General features: G+C 45.5%; 1 protein-coding gene and 1 long non-coding RNA gene across 2 annotated transcripts in view; one reads left to right on the top strand and one right to left on the bottom strand.

Annotated features, from left to right (window-relative positions):
• BICDL1 (BICD family like cargo adaptor 1) overlaps positions 1–24,318 on the bottom strand; it is a 48,873-nt gene that overhangs the window by 8,674 nt on the left and 15,881 nt on the right. The window contains exons 3-8 of the mRNA XM_031047876.2: positions 9,263–9,379; positions 7,258–7,404; positions 6,173–6,352; positions 5,651–5,869; positions 5,271–5,414; positions 2,287–2,417 (exon numbers count right to left, since the gene is read on the bottom strand). Of these exons, the coding sequence (XP_030903736.2) occupies positions 2,287–2,417; positions 5,271–5,414; positions 5,651–5,869; positions 6,173–6,352; positions 7,258–7,404; positions 9,263–9,379 (938 nt within the window). The remainder of the gene's footprint in view (positions 1–2,286; positions 2,418–5,270; positions 5,415–5,650; positions 5,870–6,172; positions 6,353–7,257; positions 7,405–9,262; positions 9,380–24,318) is intronic.
• Positions 119–11,813, top strand: LOC115946301 (uncharacterized). The gene is made up of 3 exons (XR_004080402.2): positions 119–282; positions 400–572; positions 11,735–11,813. It is a non-coding gene; the product is annotated as an uncharacterized lncRNA (long non-coding RNA).

The following is a 24,318-nucleotide window of genomic DNA, read 5'->3' as shown; positions in this document are numbered from 1 at the left end:
AGGTAAGATAATGTGCCTGGATCTGCCATTAAAAATAGAGCTCTAAAATGAGATAGAATAATTTACATATAAATACTTATTTCCTTTTCTTCTATTTACTTGTTCATAGAAAAAGAAATGGCACATGCTAGAAACCAAAGGAGCTATTGTCTGATCACTCGATCAATAAGTCACAATATGAAACAAACAAAACCCCTCAAAGAGAACAACTCTGCTTTCAGTTGGGACTGGGACCAAAGAAAGGAAGAAATGAAGGAAGCAAGTAGATCATACACAGGCTTTGTAAGAATGTCAAACTGTTGGAACTGTTTGAATTAAATGTTATGTTTTAACGAAACCTCACAGTTTTAATGGGGTTGTGCTGGCCCTTGGGAACACTGCTGCTGTGTTTCTTTCCAGGCATTTGGTGGCCACTGGGCATGTGATGCCATTACCCAGGTTGTCCAAAATGTCCTGAGTGCCCAGTGACGGAGATGTTTCAGCTGCTACTGGTTAGTGGAAAGGAATTGTCCTCTAGGAAGAAGCAATTTCCAAAGCCGGGAAATGCTGCTGACCATGCTGGGAGCGCACAGGTGAGCACAAACCTTAAGCTTTCAATTCACTGCTGTGTGATGGCAAACCATAACATGACATTCTGGGAACCATCTTTCCTTACAAACATTTTCAGGAGAAGTAATAGCATCTTAATAACTGCAGCTAATTCATCACCTCCTAATAGCTCCCCTGTGCCCCCTGCAGAAGACCAATTTGGAAATTCGTGTGTATTTTCCAGGTACTGGTTGCTGAACACCTCCCATTATGGGATCCTATTTTCCTGTTGCTTCCTGTGTTGCCCAATTTCAGTTTCAAGCTAAAAATTTTCCATGCCAGATGTCTGCCTCAGTGCCTTGATTTCTGTTCAGAGTTAGAGCTTCTGTTTTGGAGAGGAGGAAGGCTTCAACAAAAGTGCCTTAACCCTTGGGGTGTGAGATGGGAAGTGTATCACGAGCCTGCTCAGTCTGTGGAAGGATGCTTTCACTTCTAGGAATGAGATGCTCTTGTTTGCTTCCACATGCAGCCACTTTCTGCTTGTTAATCACCTGCTACCCACCCATGCACACTTGTCACATCCCCCTTTCTCTGGGCTCCCATAACTCAGGACAGTCAGCTGTAAATATCAGTGCTCTGTCCCAGCCGGGTCATTAACCCCATGGAGAAGCTGGACCCTTCCACTCCAGCTGTGGCTTTGAGCACCCTAAATAGCCTTTTGTTGTGAAGCTCCCTATCCCTGCTTGGATATTACGGAGGGTTTTATTGCGGCGGCAGAGCGTTGCCATAGCCACAGCAGCACCAGCAACCCACACGCACTGGAAATGTCAGAACCACCTCTCTGCACCCGGCAGTGCAGCTGGGATGCTCCTGATTTTTGCCAACAGATGGAGGTGTTACAGAGGATAGCAATGGGAATTTCACAGCCAGCTACACAGTTGAGAGCAGCACGGATGATCGGGTCACTTTAAAGACGAAGGGACTGTGCATGCTAATTTAGCTCCCACATCCTCAGGGGTGCAATGCTTTTTGTGTTCCTATTCTTCATAAGGGCTTATTTGGCATTCCCATAAGGAGATGGGACTGGTGGTGTCCTGGCCCATCTGCTTATTGAAGAGGTTATCACATGTATCCTTTCTGTATAGAGCACAAAGGGATGACTGTTTCTGCCCCTCTCCTCAGGGAAAAGAGTGCTTAGGGCACTGTGGCGAGCCCCAGCGCAAAGTTGGGATATGGGGTAGCAAAACTGCACAGGTTTACAAGGAGGATGGGGAAAATAAACAGTGGGAGAATTCTGAAAGGAGAAAAAGGGAATTAAAGGACTGGAGATGAAAAACAGGCCCTGGAACAGGGAAGGAGAGCAAGTGACTGGAGAAATGGTTTAGGGAAGAAGCCCAAGCAGGGCTGTAAGGGGGATGAGCAGGAAAGCAGGGTGCTATGTCTGGAAGAGCAAAAGAAAAAAAATATGACAAATAAGGTGCTTCTATTTGGTTCTCTGAAGTCCTCTCCTCCTTGCTGTGACTGAGACCAGTACTAGGGATGGCTAAAACGTGGTTCACAGCTGCCTCCTAAAGGGGCAGCTTTGGAAATTGGCATCTCCTCCCCTCCTCCCAAGCTCCCAGCAGCATTTCCCAATGCCAGTAAAGCCAACACTCGCTCCATCCCTTTGTAACAGTTACTGAAATTCACGGAGGGTGAGAGAAACCCACCTGGAGGGATCTGCTAAGGCACCCCATAACTGCTGTTTGTACCACTTACTTGGCAATGGCCTCATCTCGATCCCTGATGGCCTGCAGGAGCCGTTCACTTGTCTCCTTGTCTTCAGCAGCACCTCGTAGCCGGTCCCGTTCCTCCTTCAGTGTTGTCATTTCTACACTCAGTAGTGTGACCTGTGGGTAGAGGGAGGGCATCAAATGCAGGGTTGCTCAAATTCACCAAGAGTGGGAGGGGAAAGGGCCACATGGACTCATCTGGACACTGAGCTTCCCTGCTTGTAGAAGCTGTGTCTGTTGGGAGAGCGCTGTTAGTGCTGGTGCAACCCCCCATGCAATGTGCCAGCTCACAAGAGGATGCTGGCAGTGCTGGTCTGAGCAAAATGGGTCACCAGGATAGCCTCAGTAACATGCAGCAACAGCACTGAAAGCTGTGCAGCTATGCAGAGCAGGAACAACCTGCAACTGCTGTCACTATGGCATCAGAGCTGAAATATTGCCCCTAGCCAAGCAGTTTGTCTTGTCCAAGCATCCTCTGACTCTGCCTGTTGTATTCCGATCTTTCCAGAGTTAAAGTATTGCAAACATCATTTAGCAGCAAATATTTTTTGAGGGGGCCCTTGTGTCTCTTGAAGTAGTATGAAGCTGAAGACAAAGGATGTGAAAATTCCCTTTCACGCCATGGAAGGTGTTACTGGCACATCTTACAATTTTAATTAGACTTTAAAATATGTGCAGAGTCTTAAATAGTCTGTGAAATGATCTATTGCTTTGGTCCTGTGCAGAGGGAGTTAATAGGGTGTGAAATCATGCAAGGATTACATTAGCACAGCTTTGCAATATTTCATACACATTTAATTTCTTTGTCTAGGGCACACATGCTCTGTTACACTACTCCACCACCTGGAAACCCTTCCAGCATTTGACCCACCTCCTTTCTCTAAATGCAGCTCAGTAGTGCTTGGATCCTCAAAGAAATCTTTAAATAGAGGGCAGACAGTCAGAAAGGACTCATCACATCAGCGGCGTGGGAGGATCTGCTGTTGGCACTGCATGGCTGGGGAGACGGGTGTAGAAGCACCCTGTCTGTGTGCAGAGGCTGCCCGCTGTGAGCTGGGGCTGCAGGGGAATCGAGGTGCACTGCCCAAGCTGTGCCCTCCTGCAGTGCAGCACAGGGTGCACCTCAGAGCAATGATGTGATGGAGAGTGGTGGTGGGAGCTATTTGCTGAGCATTTCTACTGATCCCAGGGGACAGTGGATCAAGAGGCCCAAACCATTGTGTTTGGCACAAGGTTTGGGGTCTTAACTGGTTTTGTCTCTTTTGGGTAAGAATGGGATGACACAGACAGAAGTGATTCTTCGCTCCACCAGCTCACCTTGCTCTCAGGCAGGAGCAATGAATGTGTGTGGTGCTACAAGGTTCCAAAAGCCATTTAGGAGGAGTTCTCCTTTTGTTGTATCAACACCAGTGACAGTGCAGAGGGATGTGGAGACAGCAAAGAACTGCTGCCTCAGGTGGACCAGATTTCCATGTGCATTGATGTTCTTTAGTACTGAACTGAAGACAACATTGCCTTTATGGGAGGTCAGAATAATTATTAACCTTCAGCAAAAGTGAGGCTTGGGCTATGGGCAAAAGCTGCAGGAGATATACTTGTTGCATGAAGCTGGAGTGCTTCTCTGAGAGCAAAGTCTGGTGCATTTGTAGTTATGCCTCATCTTTCTCCATATAACAGAGAAGTGTGAAGAGAAAGCAGAGCTGCGGTCTTCCGTTTGTTCCCTAAATATTTAAAGCTCTGTAGTCAGGGATGCCTAAAACCAGAAATGGGGGTCCAGACTTGTGATCCAGGGCAGATTCTTTGGTCCTTCCTGGATGGGGAGTTTGGGAAGATTAGACACAGCAAAGAACAACCACGTGCTGCTCCCTCCTGGTGACTTATAGAAGCCCCATGTGTAAGGAGGTGCTATATCCAGACAAGCAGGCTAGTGTACAGATGATCATTCAGGCCCTGTGAATAAGCCTCTAACAGCCTCTGTTAGCATAGCTACATTGCAGTGATGTCTCCTCCATCTCAGATGTGTTTAAGGACAAGGTGCACAGGACTATGGCAACACCACTGCAGGAATGTCTGGGCTCATGGCTCACTGAGGACAGAAGTTTGGACTCTCAAAGGTGTCTCTTGTGGTGGATGGAAGAAGAAGGTGGCAGGGCTGCTCCCTCACTGCAGTCTGCCTCTAATCAGCTGCTTTGTCACCAAGACCATTTCCATCCTCATAGACATGCAGCCATCACTGCAGGGGTAGTTAATGGTGCTCCATGGTGGGAGCTCCCGTAGCCCTACACAAGGCTGTCGGACCCCAGGTTGTGCTGACTTCCTCAACAGGGATGTGTTTCCTTTTTTCTTCCCCAAAGAAGCATGGTAAAAGGGCAGTGCAGCTCCACTGGCAAGACCAGGCAAGGGTCTTAACCCCATTCCCTCCTCCAGTGCAGTTAGTGCTGCAGAAGCAGCTGTGCTTAAGGCTGCTGCTGCTGTGGTCTCTGGATCCCCTCCAGCGTTTGGAGATTTGTCCCTGAGAGACAGGTTTTGCAGAGCTTCTCCATGGGTACCTGTCTCCATTTGCTGCTTTTGGCATAGGACCTCAGACACAGGCAGTGCTGCATCCAGTGCAGATGCAGTGTGATTCTGTGCTTTGAGTGTGGTGTTGGCTTTGGGACTGGATCAGTCACTGCTGTTGTTAGCCTTAGCTGGTTCCTGTTGGCCCTGGGGTGCTGCCTGGTGCCAGGCTGGCCATGATCAAGATTCTCTGTGTGTATTTATGAGGGTTTGTGATGCTGCTGTGGAGGAGGCAAACCTGCTCCATACACAGCAGAGCAGCACGTAAAGTTTTGGCACAGGGTTTAATAGTCTCCCTCTTTGTCCTAAATTCTCCTGGGTTATTTATCATGTTGATCTCTTTTATGGAAGGTATATCTTGGAGGCTGAACACTAGTGTTACAGGGCTACATGTAAAGTGTGCGAATTGCTAACCTGGCTGTGCAGTCGCTGCAGTTCCTCCAAACTCTGCCTCAGTTTCCCTCGTTCTCCCTCCATTAATTCCCTCAGGGCTCGTGAGTCCTCGCTTGTTCTCCTGATCTGCTCCTCTAAGGTATCATCGTCGCTTCGCCGAGAGCTCTGAGAGCGGGAGAGAAATCTCTTGCTCAGGTTTCACTTTAAAAAAGGCAGTTGCATTATTTCAATAGAGGTTTGGGATGAGGGGGACTAAACAAGGAAGAAGAAAACATGGATGTGACTTTGGTAGAGTTTCAGTTTCGCTCCCTTGTGTCTTCCCAGAGGAAACCTGCAGCAAGCTCTGTCACCTGGGCAAGGGGACATGCACAAGCCAAGGTCTCTCTGTGCCACCAACTTACCGTGGAGTCTGCCCCATCCAGCACATTTTGTATCAGTCTTTTCAGCTCGCTGAGCGCTGCCCGTAGGCTGCCGGCTGGAACATCTTTGGCTGATGATGTTTCTGAAGACTCATCCATGGAGGAGTCTGTAGAGACTGCTGAGTCTGCACTGTCATTTCCTCTGAGATGGGAGCAAAGATACCGCACTTGGCAATATGCTTCCCAGAGCTGCAGCCTCAGCTGGAACAAGAGAGCCTGGTGTTAGCCTGGGACATCAAGACCATGGAGATCCTGCTCCATAATGAAGTGAGGATTGCCAAACCTCACAAATACTTCTATAGCTTGCTATGCTGGTTTTCAAATAGAGGCAGAGGTTTACTTTCAAATGGTGGAAAAGATGATGATACCAGAGCTGAGACCATAACCCGAATTGTCTGGTTCTTGGTTCAGCTCTATATCCAGACCAAATGCATTAAACTCCCTTTCTCTCTGGGGCTGGTCACACAGGACCTCAGGGTTTCCCAGGGGTACGAGGGCAAATACCTGTTCTCGTTCTTGTTCCAGCTCCTCTGCCTCCATGCTCTGCTCTATCTCAGACAGCAGGGATGTGCTGGTTGTATTGAAGTTTTGGAGACTTCTCTCCTCACTGAGCTCTTCTACCTTGCCCTGCAGCTGCCGGTAGGACAGGCGCACCTCCTGGAGCTCCAGCTGGCTTTGGTGCAGCTTGCAAAGAAAATCATGGAATTTGTTAAGGAAGTAAGGAAAAAAGAAAAGATATTGGTGGAGATGATATAGGCTGGATGAATCTCCTGGTCTGTAAAAGAGCTGAGGGAGGAATGAGTGTCAGAAGAGGATTTCCAGCCAGGAGGAATGTACTCTTGGCTGATACTGCTCTTTATTGGAGCTTAATAATCTCCAAATGTCATTAGACATCATTTAGGCTCCAGAATATCCTGAAAGATAAAAATACCAGGTTAATCAGAATTAAAATGAGGAGTGTTGTGAAGAAGTTGAGACTCAGGTAAAAAAAATTGCTGAAAATAACACAGCAGGAAGTGAATTCAAAAAGAAAAGTAATACAGATGTGGTTTAAAAAGTCTATATGTATATATAAATACAAATATATATATGAGAAAGGGACAAAACGATTCAGGGCTGTTTGAAGAGCTGGGATCTAGTGGTTGTCAACCCCTAGAAAAGAAATGGAAAGCTCTTGCTCTCTCCTAAGATGTCTGAAGTCACAGAGGTGCCAGTTGTTCTCTAGGGAGTGATGTTTAGTGACACAGCCGTGAGCACCACGGGGCTTGTTGGGAAACCATCTGAGCAGTGAGAGCTATGAGGGCAGTTACTGCCCTCATTTCCCCCACACGCTGACCCACTTGTTTGCTCCAATCTCCCTCCTAAGCTGCTCTGCTGTCAAGATGCTCCATTGTGGCTCCTGTTATCTGTCCCCGTGGGACAGACCCTAACACCCAGGACCTTGCTTGCTGCCATGCTTACATGAGCCATTTTATTCTTCTGACTGTTTTGTCTCCTAGTTCCTGATTATTTTCCTGGTTAGTTTTCCCCTAAAACGTATCTCTTACTCCACTTCCCCCCTCTTCCCTGTCCCATGGCTGTCTCCTCACCTGCAGGTCCTTGTCATGGCTTTGTCTTTCCAGGATGAGAATTCGGTCCTGCAGCTCCTCCACAGTTCCCTGGAGCAGGTCATTCTCCTCCATCATGGCACTAAGGCGATGCTCCAGCTCCCGCTTTCTGTCCGTCAGCATCTTGATCTGTGAAGGAAAGAGGTGGTGTCAGACCCTGCACTTTGCAGGGAGCAGAGAGGTGCAAAATCAGCTTCCCAACACAGAAATGAAACAGCAAAAAGCAGAAGAATGCGCATGTGTATTCTGTACCTGTATGAAAGAAACTGTATCTGTGTGTGGGAAATGACAGGCAGAAATGACCAAACACATTAAGTGGAGACCATCACTCCCCACCCCTTGTGCCTTAAAACTTGCAAGACTGGGCAAAACTAGTTACTTTTCCTGGCTGGTCCCTGACTGAGCATGGTGGCATTTTCTCCTGTATGGGAGCCCCACAGGGCTGTGCCACAGCACTACCCATATGCTTTACTGAATAGCTGCATGTTCACTAAGTCCTCACCAGGGACTTTTCTGTCTTTTTGCTTGTGAAGACTCCTTTCTATGCCATGCTTATTTTTAGCCTCATAGTGATCAGTTGCCTATAAAATTGGTTCATTTCTTTTAATTGTCAAGGGCAGTGATTTCAGGTGGTGAGGGACAGTGTGCCAAGCAAAACCTCTGTGATTCAGTTAGCTGGGAACAGTGCACAGGATGAATCAGCACTAGCCAAGGTCACTTCTTGTTTAACCAAGAAAGAGGAGCCTTTTCCAGCATGCACAGGACCTCTGGGGACTGGGTATGCTATTTACTAGTCCAGTATAGCTCTAAATATTCCCTGTGGCCTCCTTTTAATTAATGAACCATAGACGAATTCAGCAACTTCCCTGTGGAAGGCCTCTTTGGGACCTTCTGTCTCTGCTGCTTTCCAGTTTGCTGGGAAGATTTGGCTGCATGAGGGAATATTAGCAAAATGTGTGGACTTGCTATTTCTGCAGGGTAAAGGCTGCTGTAGGTATTAGAAAGCTGCTCTTAAGTGACTAATGGTTTCTGACATGTCTCTTCCCACCACCATTATGAGTTGTGTGGGTTGGAGCAAAGGGGTTCAAGAAAAATAAGAGATATAATACAGTGATTGTACTGAGAGTTCATATTTGGTATCCAAACCAGTAATGAACATCCTGTGAATGCCCATGTAACAGAAAAAACATTGCTCTGCCATAGGCATAAGGCATAGGAAGGGCACAGGGGGAAAGGCATTTGGAAAGCAAGAGATGGAACAAGGCAAGGTGAGGCATGCGCAGTGACAGGCATGCATGGTAACAGCGATGCACACGCGGGCAGCCCCTTTCTGAGCCTCCATACTTACTTCAAGGACCTGCTGCTCCACACCAAGGGGAGGGGAGGAAAAGGTGAGGGACCAGCAGGGAGCAGGAAGGAGGAGGAGAAAAGAAGAAATTGAGAAATTTTAGGAAAAGCTTTTCCAGACAGCTTATAAATAAAAGCAGTGGTCAAGTGGTAGAGTTAGACATCTTCTGACCATCTAGTTCCTGCCTACGTGAGTCTCAGTGACCCCTGTCAGGGAATAGAAGAGGAAGGAAGGAAATATCATTCCTGCTAATGTCCCAGGGCTAAAGCAGCTGGGAGCTCCTTGCTTTCCCGTGTGCATGGGCTGGAGGCAGGAGAGGACTGCTCTTTTCTCTGCAAGCACGAGAAACAGAAGAAAGAAAAACCCTTGCAGCCCTTCCTTTCCCACCATACCCTGGAGTTTAATCTGCACTGAGCAGCAGCTCTGCAGGAGCACGGCCATGGTTTATCTCCTGGAAGATCCTTCTGATCACCCCAGCCTGGGTTGCAGCAGAAGTTCTCACTGCGGGAGTCCTTTTCCCTACAGCTACCACCCTTCTCTTTGCTCCAACAGGTAGGGTTTGTTCCCTCAGTTCAGAAGGGTTCTCTCCACAAGTTAAAACACCTTTTGAAGGGATGAGATGGAGTTCAGGTCACTCACCTCGGCTTGGAGGCTTTCAAGCCGCACGATGTGCTGACTGCTGGAGGAGTTCTTCTCCCGAAAGTCCTCCCGGAGCGTGTGGACCTGCAGGGAGAGCTGCCGCTCCACCTCCGACGCCTGCAAGGAGACACCAGATGGTGTTACCCAGGGGGTTGTCCCATAGAAAGAAGTTACCTCCTCCAGCCCATTGAAAGATCTGCCCTGATATGACTTCTCCATGAGCCCCAGTTTTGGCAGAAACTGAAGCCTGCACAGTTGGGGTGAGGGAAAAGCTCATCCTGGACAGATGCTGAAGAGAGCAGCTATGTGGATTTTTCTCTTGGGGCAGCCAAGGGGACACAGCCCATAACTTTATTCCATTGCAATAGAGCATGACTCCTTTGTCCTACAGAAAATTCAGTTTTCCTCAAACATAGCCTACTTGGGGTTGAGAAGGAGACCGGGCCACTGGCAAAGGTGAGGGGAGCCAATCCTCATGCCCCCAGCAAACACAGCTAATAGGTTTATCCTTCTAAACCTCTGAACATCTCTGGCACAGCTCTAAAATAACAAGTGCTCTTTGCCTCTGATTTCTGGCTCCCATCATGGCCAGACGGAGAAGGATCCACTCCACATGACTGTCAGGGCAGGATCAATTGCAGAGGGCTTGGTCCTCTTTCCCATTTCGAGGGAGGAATGCCCCATTTGTGCAGGGTGGTTTGAGGACAGTTTGAGGCCATTCCTACCTTCAGGATCCAAGCTGCAGACAGCCCCTATAAATGACATCTTAGACACATTGATTACTCTCCAGACAGCTTTATAGCTGATTTTTGCATGGTGAACACACTTGTTTAGGCTTGTAAGAGAACATAAGGTTTTTATGACAAATCCCTAAGGAAACAACACAAATGGATGGTTTCCTATTTAATTAGCCTCTGTCAGGTTCCATTACACTCTAGGCACACACCTCCCCTTTTGGCAGGTTAGCTGGAAGTGAACTGATCCCCCTCAAGGGGTGGCATGCTCGTGGCACAGACAGAGCAGTATGTCCAATGGCAAGGCCATCAGTGGCCACAGTGCCTTGGACAAGGAGATGAGACAGGAGGGAGGGGTGGAGACAGGAGAAAACCTGCATTGGGGTCAGCTGCTGTGGGCAGGTTTGGGAGTACATCCTTATGTCTGGCAAATGTGGGCCATGATCTGATTTAAAATCATAGAATAGTTCGGGTTGGAAAGGACCTTAAGATCATCCAGTTCCAACCCCCCTGCCATGGGCAGGGACACCTCACACTAAACCATGGCACCCAAGGCTCTGTCAAGCCTGGCCTTGAACACTGCCAGGGATGGAGCATTCACAGCTTCCCTGGGCAACCCATTCCAGTGCCTCACCACCCTTACAGTAAAGAATTTCTTCATTATATCCAATCGAAACCTCCCCTGTTTAAGTTTTAACCCATTACCCGTTGTTTTGTCACTACAGTCCCTAATGAAGAGTCCCTCACCAGCATCCTTATAGCCCCTTCTCCAGGCTGAACAGCCCCAACTTTCTCAGCCTGTCTCCATACGGGAGGTGCTCCAGCCCCTGATAATCCACTGTTCCAACAGTTCCATGTCCTTTTTATGTTGAGGACACCAGAACTGCACACAATGCTCCAGGTGAGGTCTCACAAAAGCAGAGTAGAGGGGTAGGATCACCTCCTTTAACCTCTTGTCACGCTTCTTTGATGCAGCCCAGGATACGGTTGCTTTCTGGGCTGTAAGTGCACACTCCTGGCTCATGTTCGTTTTCTCATCGACCAATTTGGTGCTCTGGCTGACAGGGAGCCCATGTTGGCAGCTCCACCAAAGGGTGCAGTGACTTTGCTCCAGCAGTTTGTGACCTGAGGAATGAGGACACAGACCCAGCCTGAGCTGCCCTCAAAGGCAACACTACCCCCTGTTGAAAACAGTTCCTTATTTTGCACACTCTGCAGAATACTCCAAATCAAAAGCAAGAGGTAAAAGACTGTTCCAGCTCCATCAAGCAGAGGAAACTGTGGCTGCCCCAACATCGCTTGCTGCAAGGGCAATCACAGCCACAGAAATCAGGCAGGTTCTCACCCCTGGCTTCTGGCATGAAAAATGTCTTTAAAAAATAAGAAATAATCTTGTCTACCAGTTGGTTTTTAGGTTCCCTTCTTATCCTGGATTATCATAACTGCCCTTTTCCCTTTCTTTAAAGCTTCATATTAGAGGCTGTTGCATATCACCTTCACCTCATTTATTTAACAAAGCTTCCTAGCAGAGGCAGAGTACACAAAATATCATGATGGCGCAGCACTATAGGACAGGGATGGTTATTTTTCTCCCTTTAAGCAGCTATAGATTTCAAAGCCTCCTGAGCAGCTATTAATTAGTGACACTAAGGAAGATAGATGGATTGTGCTTATTTTGAATGATTCACTTGCTTTTGTAAAGACTGCTGAAACATCTTCATGCTGAAATACTCTGCAGGAGCTGTCAAGGATGAAGAAGCACCAGATGAAAAGCACCAAGGGATTTTGTCTGCAAGATGCTGACCATACTCCCAAGGAGCAGAAGTGGTACCAGCTGAGGTGATGCACCAATATTTGATAGTTAACTGTATAATTTATATGCATGAACAATTCTATGTACAGATAGTGTAAATGTACAATATAGCAGTAAGAAATGAGGGAGTATTAATGGCATTGTAAAAATTCCTGCTAAGACAATATATAGCTGCTGTTGCTAGTTCTGGTCCCCATGCTCAGACTGGAGCAGGTGATGGAATGGGCTGCAAGGGTGATCCAGATAGTGGAAATTCTGTTATATGAGAGGAGACTAAAACAGGATGGCTTGTTTTATCTCATGCAATGAATGCTGAGAGAGGTCTCCCTATAAATACATCATGTAGAAGCACACAGAAGGGAAAAGCTCTATTTAAGCAGAAGCACAATTTTGGCATAGAAAATGATGTGAATAAACTGCGTAAGAGTATGTTAAGGCTGGGAATAGGAAGATTTCTATGTTTCCAAGGAGCTGAAGTAGGATTCCTTCTCCTGCACCATTACAGTAGGAGAAATAGTGGCAAAAATTAATTCTGTGATGGAGCTGGACCACTTTATCATGCAGTTTCTTCCAGAGGGCTGCCTATGACAGAAGGGAAATGAATTGACCTCAAAGGTCCTTTCCGGTACTACACTGCTTGCAGGACTGTAAGGCTTGTATTCACCAGCTTTAAATCACCATCTGGAATTTATCTACTTGCTGCTTAGCTTACATGCTCACACATCTTATTCCCACAGTTATAGCCCACATGAAGGGAAGAAAGAACTAACTTGTTAGCATTCAGGGCCTAAAGCAGGTAGGATATTAGTGTCATCTCAGCATGCACCATTCACATCCTATCTCATGCTATAGAGAAAAGTAAAACTAATAAGTTCTTTAGCCTCATGCAGTGCAGAATACTCTCTGACCAGCCATTTAATGGAAGTAAACAGAAATGACTGTATATCAAGTGTTTCCCTCCATAGGAGAACAAGGAAAAGTCTTTGTCCAATTCTTCTAGATGGGGAAATGGCTGTTAAGTTTAGTCTAGCTTTTGTAAAGGTTTGATTTTTCATAGACATGAGACAGTCTTCTGAACTGATGGAAACCCCCTTTTCATGCTACATTTGTTTGAGAGGTTAATACTGCTGTCAAACTACCCTTTCTAATTGATTATAAAGTCTAGATTTTAACATCAGTTTGCATTATTTTATGGAAAGCCACCTTGATAGTGTCCAATATTTGTCAGGTTTTATGGCATATTTTCATATGGCATATTTTCATATGGTATCTACTTGGGTTCTCCACACTGCTGTACACGTGTGCATGTGTACATGTCTGTTTTATGCCATGAACTCACTGCTGATTGCTTCTAATGTGCTCTTTTACTTAGTGTCATCAGAAGATGTAATCTTCTATCTACATTTTCCCTTTACTGCTCAAATAAGATATGGCTTTTCTTGAATTGAAGCGAGTTTCTTCTGCCTCAGCCAGTTTGGCTCCCCTCTCATTATGCAAACAGTAGGGCTTTCTCTTCCCCATCAGTGTTCTCCTGAACATCAAAAGCTAAAATCTTTTGTGGTTCTGTCAATGATTTAGTGATGCATTATTTTCCTCAAGAGAAGTAATATCCTTTCCAGAAAGGCAGACATGTATTGCCCAGCATCACAGCTTTGCTCTGTAGTTAAGAATTAATTTCCTGGTTATAGGCAAATTAGCCAGCACAGCCACCAGGCAGAGTTTGAAACAGATCTGCAAAAGCATAGACATCAATTCACAATTACATATATTCAATCAACTGTGAGTTTTGTTTTCTGGGCTTCAGGCAAGGTTTAGATGAGATTTGGGCAGTGCAAGAAGAAAGGAAGAGCAGGAAGACATTTTGGCTTCTGCTTTAAGTAAAGGTTCATGTTCATTGCAAACCTGATTAAATTTCTCTCGTGATTAATTCTGAAGTGTTAAAAGACACAAAATTGTGTAGATATTTGGCAGAAAAATATGGCTTTCCAGTTATAATCACTCCATTTTAACATCTGGAATATATGGGCATAAATAAATCATAGACTTGCCAAAAAAGTAAAGCTTAATCAGGTTTTGCAAATCAAATTAAGAAGCAAAGTAAAAGAGGCTTCAGACATAAAACACTATGAAGAAAGATAATCTTAGAATCAATCAAATCAATAAATGTAATTAAATTAGAGCTCTGACACTCCTGTGAAGAGGGGATCTTTGAAATGTTTGGGACAGGCTGTGAGAAATTAATAGCCTGTAGGTTAGCCTCATTCAAAAGAAAACCCTCTTTTGGGGGAAGGTTTGCTAAATAAGGCTAACTGCATATGAAACATCCAGCTAAGTCATGTCAGAAAGGAGAATGGAAAAAATTTAATAGACTGTAGCTGGGTGAAGAAACCAATGTTTCCATAGGATTTACTTCTACAAACACGATGATTCAAATTTAACAAAGGATATTGAAGATTTTCTTGCCTAAAATAGCTACGAAAGAGAAGTCCTAATTAGTGCTAAATTTGTTACACTCAGGAGAGTGTGCTACCCCTTTTATTAATTTGCTAATAGCTGAGTTCAAGGGACTCCCCTGTTCCCATTAACACTTCACACCAGTAATCGCTGCCTCCTTTGGCTTCAGGTTCCTGGATTCCCAGCTCTTCTTTGAGAGGAAAATGTATTTGGCTACTGAAACACAAGCAAAGGAGGAAACTACAAACACATTGCTTTAGAATGACACATTTTGAACATACATTAACCTGGCTGCTGAGTGAAGCCCGGAGGATGGGGACTGCTGCTGTGCCATGGCACCCCAGCACCCACTGGCAGTGGTGGGAAGCCTAGGATAGCTGACCCATGCCAGGAAAGTGATGAGGCCGTGGCTGTTTTCTAGCCCTTGGCACGCTGGCACCATAAGCAACCATTTATATCTTGCATACCTGGAGGTTGCCCAGTTTGAGAATCTTTGAGAGCTTTTTCTTACCAAAGCTTTTAATTGTAACTGAAAGCATTAGTCTATCCAGGGAAGTACTTATGAAGCGGGGCTGGACTAGATGATCTCCAGAGGTCCCTTCCAACCTGAACAATCCTGTGATTCTGTGAAGAGTGGCGCTTGCCACTAGTCACATTTGAATGGCTTCATTTACCATTAGAGGAATCAGAAGTAGAAACAGTGATTGGAAAATGTTTGGCCTGGCCATTGCCAAGGACAGGATTAATAATGAGGATTCTGTTCTAAAGTGATGAGGGGACGAGGATGGAGCTGTACTGAGCATGTAAATCACCTGCCCTTGCTGTGTTGTGACAATGCCACTTTCATTTTGGTGTGAGGAGATGCTTTTGTAGTTGATGTTGTCAGTGAAGGGTGTGCAGTGAGTGTGTATTTTAATGACAGTTCTTAAACACACATTGCACCAAGGTGAGGGGTGGAATTTATTGTGTCAGACAGTGGCCTCTCAGAGACCAGCAGCCCTGCACCATCTCTGCCAAATGATGTGGTGGGGCTGAATCCTCCTCTCCTTGTCTCATCCCTTGCTCTGCTAGTGCCTCGGTGTGAGGAAATTTAACTACACAAAGTCTGTAACAGCCTGCTCCTGGTGTGAGAGGGGATCACTGCCTAGAGGAGTTGTGGGGAAAATGAGAATTCAGGAAAGTTGCACCACTTCCAAGGTATTTTGGTTGTAAATATCCACCAGAGACCATGAACATTGATCCCGTGGAATACTTTTAGTGACAACAAAGAGGATTTTTAAGACTGCAGGAGTGCTAGGATAGTGCTATGTAATATATACGTATCCAGTAACTGTAAGCAGACTGGCAGGTGGATTAAATACCAGTAGCCAGAGTGACTATATCTGCTCAGCTTTTGCAGCTAAGATTTACTTCTTAACACAGGTTTCCTTCTGCTCAGGAACCATCTCTGCAACCTGACACAGCTCCTGTCAGGCCACTCCCTAGTTCTCTTCTTGTGCTTCTCAGCTGACTGCTGCTTGGTTTAGGTAAGATCTGCGACGTGGCCGTGTTAGGGACATGCAGCATCCAGCCTGAGGCGTCCTCACTAGGGCCTGGCATCAAGTCATACACCTGTATGGAACTGTGAGCACACTGTCTCCATGTCTCCATCACCTTTTTCAGTGCAATTCAGGCAAACCATATCTGGTGTTTGGTGCCTTTGTACCACCCACGTTCACAGTCAGCCACCTGCAATGATATTTATACCCCTGCAGGTCTCCTCCTGGTTATTCCTTCTCTCTTCTTATTCAGAGGATCCAATAAATCCATATCTGCTTAGACAGAAGGCCTGGATTTTGTAGCATGCTGCCTGACCTCCTTTGTTAGAGCTGTTCAGGCTGATGAGCCTTCCCTCCAGTGGGAAACAGGCTGACATTGTAGAGAACAAGCTGAATGAACTGGTTAGCAGGGTCCTGTACTGACAACATGGCAGGTGGACAAAAGAGAAAACAAATGAACATTTCCTTTAGCACAAAGTAGGCCTGTCAAGAAAAAAAAGGAAACCAAAGATCTAAAGGATGAGGATCCTTAATTGCCAAAGCAAGGAATCTGAGTAATGGAGAAAGGTGCTGGAATTACTCTTTTATAAGCATCAGGTTTGGGACACACTACTGATGGGAAAAGTCTCGTGGCTGTAGCATTAAACTTATTCTGAGAGGCCTCTGTGAGACAAAGGACAGCAGTGGCATCTTATGCTAAGATCTGCACTACCTCACAGTCATTTTGGCAACATGATGCTTCAGTGTTTGTGTGAAAGTGCAGATTCATTGCTGCAGATCTGTTCCCCCTGCCCATCTGTAGCACAAGTAGGAAATGCTTCGCATGTCCTTGTGACCTCACTCCTACTTACCTGCTCTTTAAAATAAAACAAGCCAAGAATGTGAGTAGTTTTCTCTTCACACACCCCTGTCATGCAGTGGGCCCTTGTGGACGGTAATGAATTGATGCCACATCAGCTCAGATGTCTCACATCTGAGAGGCAGAGGTTAGTGAGGGAGCTGGCTATAATAAGAGAGACCAGGGAACACCTGATTTTCATTCTGTCTATGGCTGGGCTTGCACCTGCCTATTGAGGTGAAGAGTTAGAGTGAAGATGTTTAGCTCCTTGGTGGAGAAATCCACACAGCTTGAACCTGCTCAGCCTGAAGCTGCATTTCCTGTTTTGGGGGTGAAGTTCTTGCACCAGCTGACTTTGGTTGCTTCCCATGTTTCCATGGCTGGTGGGCTGGAAGTGCTGCTGAAGGTGACTGCTTTTAATACTCAGCCATGTTACTTTTTATTTCCAAATATCCTTGAAAATTTGTTTTAATGGAGATGGTGAACTTTTGCAGTGCCAATGAAACAAGGCATGAAAGAGTCAGAGCAGATAGTGCAGAAAGCAGATAGTCAGGAGTCTTCCTGGCAATGTAATTGTTCTATTTTCCCCTTCCTATAAGGCTAGCTGATATATGAGAACCAGTTTTCAAGGCAAATACCTGAATGCTTTTGCAAAGAGGTTAGGAGAGTGAATGCAAAATGGTGGTCTTCATCTTGTTTTTCAGTAGGTGCTCAGATAACTGTTTGGCTCAGGCCAAAAGCCATTAGTTTAGGCTAAATCATTTTACAGGCTTAGGAGCTGCTGTTTAGAGCAGAAGAAAAGGCAATTGTGTGCCATATGGGGGCATCTGTTGCTGGATGTAATGTCTCCAGGTTCATTGTTTGCATGAAAGAAATGGCTTCACAGGTGGACGTGGGTTATGCACATGTTTTAGGAGGTGCTCAAGCATGAGCCTCCCTTATTTTGTGATTTATTCTTGACCTAAGCATTTGGCTCTTGTGGAGAGGAAAATACAGTGTATGGAAAAATGAGTCAGCCTGCTTCCTGTGGGAGGGACTGCCGGAGGCTTGCTGCTTTGAATGCTGCAATAAATTAGCACTGGAGATAACTCAGAGGACAAAGTGTGCCTGGAGGACATGCGATGCTAAGTAGTGCACCCAGTGGCTCTTGCTCTCTGTATGCAAATTCTGCTTGCAGAAGAAGAGTGAGAAATGAGACAGATTTGCACAGTGGCTCTCAGGGCTGGTGTCTTAAGGGCTCTGAATGGAGCTGAGTATGGGGATTGTTAGTAGGGATTTGGCTCATGGTTGTTGAGAAAGAATGGGGAAATAAAATGTAACACTAGCAGACTCTTCTAGCTCTGTGTAGATGCTGCACATGACCTTGAATGAAGCAGTTGTTCCTCCGCACTTTAGTTACCTATCTGTAAATGGAACTGGAAAGGCTTGTGGCTTAAATAATCAAGTGTGGTGGTGCTAAGTGGAGCCGAGAGGAACCACTGCATTAATGTCAGTGGAGTGCAGCGTGGGTCCAGTGTGTTGCAAGGGGCCTGGGACCTTCAGGTTAAAAAGTTTGTTGCCCGTTGCCACTTCCCCCCCAACCTCTCCTATGTGAGACTGCAGTTTCTGAAGTTTTGCCTTGGCCTAGCAGAACCCATACACTTTGCAAGCTGGATGGGGCTGTGTTTTGCATCAGTAAGTTCAGCAGTCTGTTCTCTTAGATAACTTCTAATGCATTTCTAATGCTTAATTTCCATGAATAAGTTATTTTTCCCTGACAAAAAGCACATTTTATCTTGATAGAGCATTTTGTCCAAGTTACCTTTGATGTGGGTTTTTAATCCAGAGTTTCTGAGCTCAGTTTGACTTTTCTACTTGAGCTAAAGGATAAAGGATATTTCTTCCAGTAAATTCCTAGTGAGCTCCACATGTGGGTCAGGTGATAGCCTGATGAAATACAAAATGCCTGACTAGGTCAGAAGTAGCTGAACTGGAAACATGAAGACTTAACCTGCCCATTAAAACCTCCTGCAAAAAGAAGCAAAAGCTTATGGTGGTGCTGGCAAAGAGAAATGTAACACCCCCTCCTGCTCTGAGTCTTTGCTGTCTTCCCCTGGAAGACACAAGTCAGGACAGTCAATCTCTATCCTTGAATTTATTTTTTCATGAAGTTGTTTTAGTCTAAGACTTCAACCCTGGAGGTGTTCAGACTCAAATGTCTGTGCCTGGAAGCAAGAGACAATAATTAAGCTTCTTGCAGTCTCTTACTCTGGCTTTAAGCACTCAATCTCCTTTATTTCAAAGAAAATGAACTGATTTCTACTGGGGATAGCTAATATGTATTGGCAGGGTAGGAGCCCTAGCTGCTTTTGAAATCTCCATCTATACGCCCTGTTAGCTCAGGATATTCTCTTTTAGGATTTAATAGTAGCAATACACAAACCAAAAGCTTTCCAGTGTGACCTAACGCTCAAACTTGCACTTACGTATCTGACTGTGTAAAAATACTGGTGTCTGTTCCCATACTTGTGAAATGAGTGGATGCCAAAAAAGATCACAGAATCACAGAATCCCAAGGGTTGGAAGGGACCTCAAAAGATCATCTAGTCCAACCCCCCTGCAAGAGCAGGGTAACCTAGAGTACATCACACAGGAACTTGTCCAGGCAGGCCTTGAATATCTCCAACGTATGAGACTCCACAACCTCCCTGGGCAACCTGTTCCAGTGCTCTGTCACCCTTACAGTAAAGAAGTTCTTCCTGATGTTAACGTGGAACCTCCTATGCTCCAGTTTACACCCATTGCCCCTTGTCCTACCACTGGATATCACTGAAAAAAGCCTAGCTCCATCATCCTGACACCCACCCTTTACATATTTGTAAACACTGATGAGGTCACCCCTCAGTCTCCTCCAAGCTAAAGAGACCCAGCTCCCTCAGCCTCTCCTCATAAGGGAAGTGTTCCACTCCCTTCATCATCTTTGTGGCTCTGCGCTGGACTTTTTCAAGCAATTCCCTGTCCTTCTTGAACTGAGGGGCCCAGAACTGGATGCAATATTCCAGATGCGGCCTCACCAAGGCAGAGTAGAGGGGGAGGAGAACCCCTCTTGCCCTACTAACCACACCCTTTCTAATGCATCCTAGGATGCCATTTGCCTTAGATGGTGCAAAATTTGTGGAACTGGCTTAAAATATATTAATCTCTCTCAGTAAGCCTTCAAGATAGGAAGAGAGAAATCCTAAAATGTAGGTATATACATAAACTTTATGGTAGACTGACCCGGGAGATGTTTTATTAGCTTTTAAGTCCCTGCCAAGTCTGACTCCCAGTAACTTCCATCAGGTTGTTTCTTAAACACAGCACTGATGTTTGTTCACTTCTTTCACAACTCAGTGAATTTGGCTCAAAACCAGAGGACGAAGAGCTAAGAAGTCTCTTTCTCTTTTTTGGTGTTTGGCTTGACAGAAGCAAGATAGAAGATGTTCTGTGCAGAAAGCTTATTTCTCTTTAGAACTTGTGGCTCCTTTCTGTAGAACATAAGGGAACCTAAACCCTACAGTGAATGCTGCCCAGGGTGGGAGCTGCAGCTTCAAATTATTCCATTAAAGCTTTCTCTTCACTAAATGTTTTTATCACTGATAGGTGCACTATGGTCATCCATTTAAAGCAAGTGCCATCAAAATGAGCAAGTTCATCATGAAGTTGTGGGGAAAAAACCCCACAGCACTCACAAACCCCACCTGGCAGTACGTGACAAACACAGTGCTTAAATAAAAAGATCCGAATCTACCTTCTTGAAGGATTTTTCTGGAGCTGTTAGGTACATTTTACTTAAACATATTTCTTTGTGAGCAATATTTGATCTGAACTGTGCTGGACACCTTCAGGCAAAAAGCTTCTACAGATACTGTTTAACTTAGCAATAGTTCTTCCTGTTCTTCAGCAGCCTCCAGCTATTCCTGAATTGTTCTCCCTTGTTGGCAGCATAAAAAGTTCTGTTTATAGCATAAGGTCTTTGGAGCAGACTTGGAGCACAAGGCAGACCTTGCTCTTGGTGATTGCTGACAAAAGATAATTACAATGTGCTAGTAATAATACCTGAGCACCCTGATCTGCTAAATTCAAATACAGATCTACACTTTGTATATTACCATATGTAGTAAGTACACGAATGCTTGTCTCCCCTCAGCCCAGCTTTGCTCTGTTTCCACTAAGGTTTAGCCTATGACTCAGTGCAGCAGATGCCTGAGCACAGAAGTACTTGTTTACCTTTTGTGCAGTGCCACAGATGTAAGCACTAAGGGGATTAGGTCCTTAACTCATAGATCCTCAGGGCAGGGGCTTGGCCTTCAGAGCAGTCTGCACTTAACAGCAGTATATGGTGGCAAATATGCAATAGTAACTTCTAGCATGAAACAGAGCTGCTAAATTAAGCCCCAGCAGGTATATTCAAAGTTGAGGATAAGTTTCCAAACACCACCTGTAACCTAGCTCACGGGAAGCTGTTGAGTATTAAGTGGACAGATTGTCTTATGCACGTACCAGCTTGGCATGTGAAGCACTCCCCTGAAGCAACTGCATGGGTGTTGTCATGACCAGAGTCTCTGGATGATGGGAGGGTCTGGAAATGAGAATATGGATCTCTCCTTGGAGCCTTGTCCTCCTACAGTCCAGCTTTCAGAAAGTTCTTGCATGAATTTATTTAACAGCTTTTGGCAAACTCGCTGGCATTTTGGTACTTTAAGTCCTACAGAAAGCTGTCTTGGCAATAGGAAAAAATAAAGCAAGTAGATGCGGAGAGCAGCAAACTTAGCTGAAAAACAAGGTGGGTGCAGCACATATTGTAGGATGGTGTATATAATATACTGTGCTCTGCCAAATCATACACATACAGGGGAATCATTACCAGGGACTGGAAAGAGCCCCTCTGTGTAAGTTTCAGGCTTTGGTGTATCTGTGAATATCACTTAAGGTAAAGCATGGATGCTCATGCATGCGGGAAGTCACTTCAGGCACAAACCCTTCATGTATTCAGTTGTTTTTCTGGTGGAGCAGCAGTGCAGTGCTATCAGAAGGAAAACCTCTGTAACAACATTCCAGCAGCGGTGTTAGAGTAACTGCATGTGAACTGGAGTTCACTGAGAGCAGACGCAGGCTGTGCTTGGCAGTGGGCAGCAAATTTGGCACACACAAGCTATACTTAGATTTGCACCTATAGCCAAGGGTTTGAAAATGTGGGTCAGGTGTCACAGAATGGAAAGCCCTTTCCCTCACGGTCTGAGGTGCTGCTTAGAGGGATAAAAATCATTCAAGTTGTAGGTTTTTTGGCTGCCGTTGTTCTCTGACAACTGACTCCATGCAGGCACAGCAAGCTTGCAGTGAGCCTGGGCTGGAGCAGGGAGCAGGTCCCAGCAGAGGTGGGGACTGGTGGGCTATCTGCAACCCAGGTTTCTTTGCAACCAAGCTATGAGGCTGCCTGCAAAGCAACAGTGGGATGTGGAGACCTGTAAGCACTGCACAAGATCTCACACTGGGAAACACTGTACTGACAGATGCTGTGAGAGTTAGCAGCCTGTCCGATGTGTTTGATGCTGAGAAAAGATGCATTTTCCCTGGTGGCTGAGGATTTGATGGCTGAGGCTTTGCCTGGAACAAAGTAGAAACCTTATATAAAGCAGTCATGACCAGAGAAAAGGGAGCATCCTTCCTTTCTTCACCAAAATTCCCTGTTGAACCCTCAGTGATTGTCTTGGAGGGGCAGAGAACGTAAAGGCCTAGAGATGCCATTTGGGAGAAAGGGGAGGGGATGGGAAAAATGCTGGTTTTGGCTCTGGTGCTTTCAAGGAAATGTCAGTAGCCAGGAGTGTCCTGTACCTTGTGCATGTGCTTTCTGGGCCTAACTAGGTAACAGCTAACATACACCGAGTAGAACTCCACAGAAGTGATATGGCAGCAGCTGTTCTACAGCCTCAAAGTCTCCCTGACTGGTTTGTTGGAGAGTGCTTCCTTGTGAAAGCCCTGTTTGAGTGTGCTCATACTTCAACTGTGGCAACTTTCATTGCTTTCCTGTTGTGTTTTTTATCACTTAGCCTCACATGAGCGTGTGGATTATCCTTCACTTGAGCATGGGTTGATTACCACTCCAGTTCTTATGCTGCTACAGTAGGATTTTAAACTGGGATCTTCCCTGGCATTGCTGGATATAAATGGTTAACTTTCCCTTCCTCCAATCGCAAGAATAATGATTAGTGGCAGAGATCATGGTATTCATTTTACAGCAGTTTTTATTCCTCTTACTACTGTAGATGAATTCTGTATGTGCACAAGCCTGTGGTGGCAATACTAAATCTATTGAGCATTTGTGGTGTGCAGGACTGTCTAAAATGGTGTCACTTAAAACTTCTGCTTATACATCAGCATGTAACTTAAGAAGACTTTTATCCTATCTGTGCTAAAAATCACCTGCCTTTAACCACTGACCCCTTTTCCTGCTCCTGTCCTGCATGGAATGAAGTGTGCTCCAGATTTGGCAGAGGGCTGGGGAGCAGACAGGTCAGTAATGTTGCATCATTACTAACCAGCTTGTGCCAAAACCTTGATTTTCTTTTGCCTGTCACTACCCTGCCTATGCTGGCTTCTCCATTACTGCTTGGCTTGGCTGTTCTGTGACTACCTCATGGAACAATCATGGAGACCTTTCCCCTCCCCCCCCATTGTCTCTGATCTCTCTGGTTAATTAGTCCAATAGATATCAGCCATGGCACATTATTGAATTCATACATAGACACAGTGCTGTGCCAGAGATTTATTTGCTTAATTACAGAAACACTTTCATTTCTGCTGTAGTGCCTGGGTTTGGTTTTGCTGCAAAGGCTGGTGCTGCTTTTAGCCTCTCTTCATTTGCTCAAAGATTATGGGGTTTTTTGCCCTGTTGAATTAGAGCAGATCTCACCAAGCTGGGACATTATAAAGACTTGAATAGAGTCAAGAAGGGAACAAGTAGTTTGAGTGTCACTTGTGCACCACAAGCTGTTTATTATCATTTAGATCCTCCAACCATTAGCACTCATGCATAGTAAGTACAGTGCTGCTCAGCTCCCTGCACTGGCACAAGCTATATTTCCTATGTGGGGACAGCTCACATCTGTGTGATGCTAGTGCCATGCTTGGCAAATGCCTGCTGTGGGTGCCCAGACAGGCCAAATGGGGTGTCAAGGGACAAACAGCTTCCTTCTCACCAGGCCTAAACATGGTATGAAGCAGAGAAACACCTCAGTTCCAGAAAGCTTTTGGTGTTGGGGCTGTACCTCCTCAACTTGATGCTTTGGTCATGTTTGCTTGAGGAGTGGGGCATGAGGGTGCAGCCCATAGCTGCTTGCTCAGAGGCAGTAAACCTCAGTACAAATGATGTCAGAGTCTGCATGTGGATTTCAAGGTTGACCTGAATCCAGGCTGGTTTTCAGAAATTAATAGGTTAAAGTGTAGCATAAATTTGTTAAGCTCTTGCAGGGATTTGGAATTTCCCAGTGTGATCCCTACTGCCTCCAAGGGACAAAGGAGATAAAGGTATTAAGAGTCCGAGTTTTCAGCACAAGCCTTCTCTTAAGTACTGATTCAAAATACAGCTTTACTTGTCAAGCTGTGAAATGCCAAGTATATCCACACGTCTCAAACTTACTTGTTTGGAGGGCAAGGCAAAC

The sequence above is a fragment of the Melopsittacus undulatus genome, chromosome 12, assembly GCF_012275295.1.
Source record: "Melopsittacus undulatus isolate bMelUnd1 chromosome 12, bMelUnd1.mat.Z, whole genome shotgun sequence".
Classification (NCBI taxonomy): Eukaryota; Metazoa; Chordata; class Aves; order Psittaciformes; family Psittaculidae; genus Melopsittacus; species Melopsittacus undulatus.
Note: the sequence above shows the minus strand (reverse complement) of the source record. Positions and strands in the feature narration are given on the sequence as shown.